The 5,640-nt window shown below is 40.4% G+C and overlaps 1 protein-coding gene across 3 annotated transcripts in view; it reads right to left on the bottom strand.

Annotated features, from left to right (window-relative positions):
* Positions 1-5,640, bottom strand: part of LOC109537616 (tyrosine-protein phosphatase non-receptor type 4) — a 73,723-nt gene that overhangs the window by 45,069 nt on the left and 23,014 nt on the right. For all 3 annotated transcript variants that reach the window (XM_019904424.2, XM_019904425.2, XM_019904426.2), the window contains exon 6: positions 2,760-2,847. In XM_019904424.2, coding sequence (XP_019759983.1) covers positions 2,760-2,847 — 88 coding nt within the window. The remainder of the gene's footprint in view (positions 1-2,759; positions 2,848-5,640) is intronic.

The raw sequence follows: 5,640 nt of genomic DNA, 5'->3' as shown, positions 1-5,640 counted from the left end.
TGAGGAAGCTATTTAACAGGGCCAAACGAAACGGGGCCCTCTGGGGTAAATACAAGACATCCCTGACTACATATGGCAACGCCATCAAAAAAGAAAAAAAGGGCTTCATGAAGGAAGGAATGCAAGGATATCGAAGATATGCCGAGCTACGCCAGACTCTATAAAGCACTCTCAAAAGAACCACAGCCTGTATATACAGGGTGAGTTTTTTCGATGACTAGTACACGGATCTTCGGAACTAGAGCAGTTACGAAGAAGGTCAAATGGACAAAGAATTGCAGTTTTGAATGCTCTACTCAAAACCAGTTTTATTTTTCTAAAGCTTGACAGCTGTGAAGAGATATTTGAGAAAAACTTATTTATGGTAAATTTTTAAATTTCTTATAATTCCGTTGATAGGAAAACATTAGATAGAAAACTTGTAGAAAATTGAATTCCAATCGAAATGGCATTAGACATTTCTCCAAAATAACTGTCAATTTTGACATGACACAAATTTGAGTTTTTTTAAATGTCAACCATACTTGATTATTGCCTTACCGAATAGAGCATTTTATTGCGATTTCTGAGATATACCACATCGTTAGCTTTTTTTGGAAAATAACGCGTTTGCGAACAATTTATTCTTTTTCAGTTTAGTTGATCATAGTTAGCCATGGAAAATAGTATACGACATACAGCATTGTTTCCATAGTAACAAATAATAACAGTATGCTTCAGTATTTATTTTGACATTTAAAACTACAATTCTTTGTCTCTTTAACCTTTTTTGTAACTGCTAGTTTCGAAGATCCCTGTACCTCACCCTGTATAAAAATACGAATCCATTTTTGTTATAATATTTTCAACATCAACTGGAAGTAAGTCAGATGCTGTTTGAATAGGATTATGTAGAATGTGCGGTGCACAACCTAATCCAATAATGTTTTGTTCAAATGTTCGTTAAGTTTGGTAAAAACGTTATTGATGCTCTTCTAGCTTTTCCACCAAAATTTGCTTTCGTATTGTCTGCACAATAGGCGATAATTTTGTTGTTCAAATCGTTCTTTTTTTAAATAGTACTTATTGAATCAAAAGTTATTTGTATCGTTTCACCCGGCAAACAAGCAAAATCTAATATTCTAAATTTAATTCCTGTGTCTGGATCAAAACTCCAAACAATTGTGGGAACTAATTTTACATTTTTGTGGTTGGAAGCATGAGAATATATGGATATAAATACACATTTTTTCTAATTATTTCTGCAATTGTAAAAACGAATATCGTGAAAACACATTACAAATAATTGTTTCGTTTTTTGTCCTTGTACGTGCAATCTTTTTTTAATGGAAATTATCTTAATAAATCTGCTTAGCTCTTCATTAAATTTGCATTTTCCTTTTTTACTCACCTTTTATTCTGTGGGTAAATACTAGAAATTAATAAAAAAAATTACTACAAACGCTAAAAAGGAGTATTAACTTTTACCTTATTGACAGTTAAGTTGTGGCGACATTGCTCTACCTTGGTAAATTAAATAATGAGTCAAACCGAACATAAAATTGAAAACAACAAACCGCACTGTCTAAAAGCAGTTCGCACTGTCTGCACTTATCTGAATTAAATCTAGACTTAACGACAATGATCGAACACCACCGACAAAATCTAACTCGGTACATTGCCTAATTTAGTTTATACTCTGCATGCATTTTATGTGTTTGTTTCATGTATTTTTTATTTCTTTATATTCACCATAATACGTAATAACTAATAGGGAATATATTTTTACAGTACGTTTAAAATAAGAAATGCAGATACTTTACAAAAAGCGGGACGTTTTTAAAAATCGGCGGAACGCACTTTAAACTCATCGGTTAATTGGTTAACTCTTATCCAAAGCACCATACAGTATATTTGACAGGTACTTTAAAGCATTTTTAGTGCCAATGTTTTTTAAGAAACCAAACTGGTGCTCAGATATTACATTGTGCATTTCTAAAAAAAATATAATTTTATTATACAGGGTGATTCAAAATTGGCGGCATTCCTCTGGGGGTGTTGTCTGGCGGTGTTTTGGGAGTACGAAAAATTGTAAAAAAATTAATTGTTATTAATAACTGAGATATTTGAAATATCTAATGCTGTTCAAGGTAATCTGCCTCATTAACATTACAAATTCCTGTTACTTCTTAATTATTTCAAACTGCAGTAACAATCGGAAAACAGAAACACAACAAGACGGAAGGTGGGAATTAAATGTTTCGTTTTTTCTTTTCGAACGGTTAAGTATTCCAGTAGGCTACCAATCAAAGATGAGACCATTTAAAAATAATACTTAATAACAAAGTTGAAATTCGATCTCCAACTGTTAATATCTTCTAAAAATTAGTTTTCTATATTTTTCTCGCTCTCTCTGAGTGAGCCCCTATAGCCCTTAAAAAAATGACGCCAATTTTGAATCACCATGTATAGGTTCAATCTCCGCATAAATACGGAACTGTGTTAATCTTTCCGCGGGTAGTAGTGGTAGTAGTTAGTAGGCTGCTCGCCCACGATCCGCACTCCACTTTCAGAATAGCATTCCGGACACATGAGAACCAAGCTTAACAAGCAGTAAACAGTACCAGTTGCCAAGAATCAAATCCAACCGGAATGAACCTTTCTACCATGTGACATGCCGCATGGTGAATCAGGCGATAAAATTTTAACTTCCTGTTACGGAATGTTAGCTGCTCTAATAGTTTAACCACTCTGTTGAAGATTGTTAATTAATATTGTACCTTTGCCACATGAAGATCCACTCCGTACATATCCATCCGCTTAACATGATCTAAGAAAGTGAACTCTGCATCAACTGGTAGTTGTCCCCTGTAAATAAACCAATATTACAGAGTGAAAAACTCATAAATTGATAACTAACAAAACGAGTAAATTAGAGAATACTGTTAAGCAGTTGTGCACAAAAATTCAGGATTTAATTTCCCTACAAAATAATGTAAATCTTATAATTGATGACACAACTCACTAACCTAACGCATTCATACCATAAATATTCGATGTTCAGAAATTCCCAATAAGAGGTTTGATTTTGATATTAAAGAACGAGTATTTTTTAAGAGATATCAATGAATGTTTTTTCCATTGTAAAGAGGAAGGTCCAGCCAAATGGCCGCCATGGCTGCGCTTGTAGCACCATATCCTTTTCATGAAATTTTCCACGACCAATTCACACATTTGCGGCTGTATGTCCTCGATGACTTCACGAATTCCATCTTTAAGATTTTGAATCGATTGTGGAGCATTGGCATAGACCTTATCTTTCACGTAGCCCCCTAAAAAAATCTAAAGGTGAAGAAAAAGATCACAATATCTCGCTGACCAATTGTGATCACCTCTTCGAGAAATAACACGGTCAAGGAACTTTTATTGCAAGATTGCGATCGTTTCGAGGAGCTGCCGAAAGACATCCGCAAGCTAGAAGCCAATCTAAGGCAGCTAACTGCGATGCTGGCGAACAACCTCGACCCCCCATAACCGGCAACAAAGGAAAAACCTGCCAGTTTTAGTGCAGCAGTTAAGGGGCCACCGGAACCGAAGACTACGACACCCAAAACAGTGCATGTTCGCACCATAAAGCCTGTGTTAGTTATGCCAGCACCGCACAGCACTCCATCAGTCACCACAGGCCCATCCAGCTGCAGCTAGGCATCAGGGACGAATGAAGCGTTCCAGCGCCATTGCACCCAGCCGATGAGATGCGTGAAATGTGGTGAATTCCAGAGAAGCGCAGATTGCCAGCTACCCCGACCAGGTGAAGGGGAGGTCCGCAACTGCAAGTGCGCGCTATGTGGCAACCAAGGGCACTCAGCCAGCTGGAGTGGATGCCCCATGTACCCCAAGAGGAGATTACCTTCGTCCGCAAGGAAGACAGGACAACAACCCAGGGAGGACCACCCCGCTGACGACGCAGGAACAAGGAGCAGCAATGGATAAGAGGTCCTTAGAGCCATTGTCCAGGCGGTAATATCGCGGCTCCATGTCTAAACGGCTGATAGTTTTACAGTAGCGTCTTCAAACGCCAATGGGCTAAGGACTCGCCGTCCAGAACTGGACGAGTTCCTGAACAACAGGAAGCCTAAAGTGGTAGCACTCCAGGAAACTAAGATATCAAGTAATATTAAGATTAATATACCATTATATTATATAAGATCACGAGGTTTACAGGCACAACGATAGCACCCAACGTGGAGGAGTGGCCCTCCTAATTATTTAGCATTTAACACAGCATATGTTTCCGTTTACAGAACCCCTCAGGAAGCCCTAAACCTGCTGGACATCCAGACAATGTTAGGGAGCAACCAAGCAAGGCTGTTGTGTCTTTCACAAGCAAGCAAGACTGTAGAATAGCACGCGTACCTGCAGTAAAGGTCGACTGTTCTCAGAAGCAGTAGATTCACAAGGTGAAGTAATCCTAGGCCCAGAGATCCCGACAAGGAGGGACATGGAGTAGGAGCCACTAAGAGAGTTTCTCACAAGGAAAGCGGCAGTGGACTTTGAGAAAGCTGGACGGCATTCCAATGAAACTTAGTGGACTATACACCTGGGGACCTGTGGCCCAGGAAAAGAGGCCCATACACCAACTGGCCCACTAGGGAAACAGGTTGCAAACGGCGTAAGCTGCAATTGTGCTAATAACGTTATAGTGTTTGCAGTACGTAGCAATACATGTATAAGTTTTAAAGCCTTAAATTAATAAGATGCCCAAGCCGGTATCATGAAGCGAATGCGATGCTATGGCATGCGGATGCCGGAGACAAATTCTTAGAGGATGACGTGCCGCAAAGTAAAATTATTTTTTGTTATTGCTTTTTTCGCCATAAACACCCCTCGCATTCACCCTTAAACTAATGGTGCGCGGTGGCGGACAGTGCGTCCGGGTTAGAGGGTGGTGCGGGGGTGCGGTCGGGAAAAAGGGATCGTACGGTCAGTCCTGTGAATCAGTCCCGAAGGAAACGCGTAAGAAGACAGTCTAGGGTACGCCAAAAAGAAGGCTACCGACGCCACGCCACGCCATTTTGTTTTTTTTTTTTAGTGCTGGATTTCAAGGAAATCCAGTTTTTTCCGGAGCATCCTTGCTCCTTGATCCCCCGGAAAACCGGTGAACCCACCGCGAGACTATTGTGCGCGCCCGGAGACCAGACTATTTGTCCGCCGCGGTACGTGGGACAATTGTGCGCGCCACAGGTACTCGAGCCATAGACTCCCGTAATTTTAGTTTATTTTATATATTATTAATTGTAGTTGGTTGCAGTTCTGTTTGTTCGTTGTTGTTTTGTTGTTTGTTTTGTTTTTTTTTGTTTGCTTTTATTATTGGTAGTTTACATTGCGCGCAGAATCGCGCGCAAGCAGGGGAGTACTACCCAAAACAAGTACCTGGCATCCCTACGCGCCGAACTACAGAGGCGCCCTCTGCTCGCAACTCGAGCGAATGGAGGGGGAATCTACGCGACATGGCATCCCTGGTGGGGACCTCCAAACTCCGCCCGGAGCGCCCAGTTTAGTTTTGGAGCCAAATTCGAAGAGGAGGCGTCCCACGCCAATAACGCTAAATCCCCAGGTTCTGGAGATTCCGAAGAGAATGTACCAGCCCCGACCCACCGT

This window comes from Dendroctonus ponderosae, unplaced genomic scaffold (genome assembly GCF_020466585.1).
Source record: "Dendroctonus ponderosae isolate FM_Combo_2020 unplaced genomic scaffold, Dpon_F_20191213v2 Dpon_F_20191213_2, whole genome shotgun sequence".
In the NCBI taxonomy this organism is placed as follows: Eukaryota; Metazoa; Arthropoda; class Insecta; order Coleoptera; family Curculionidae; genus Dendroctonus; species Dendroctonus ponderosae.
This window is presented reverse-complemented; position numbering and strand designations above follow the sequence as displayed.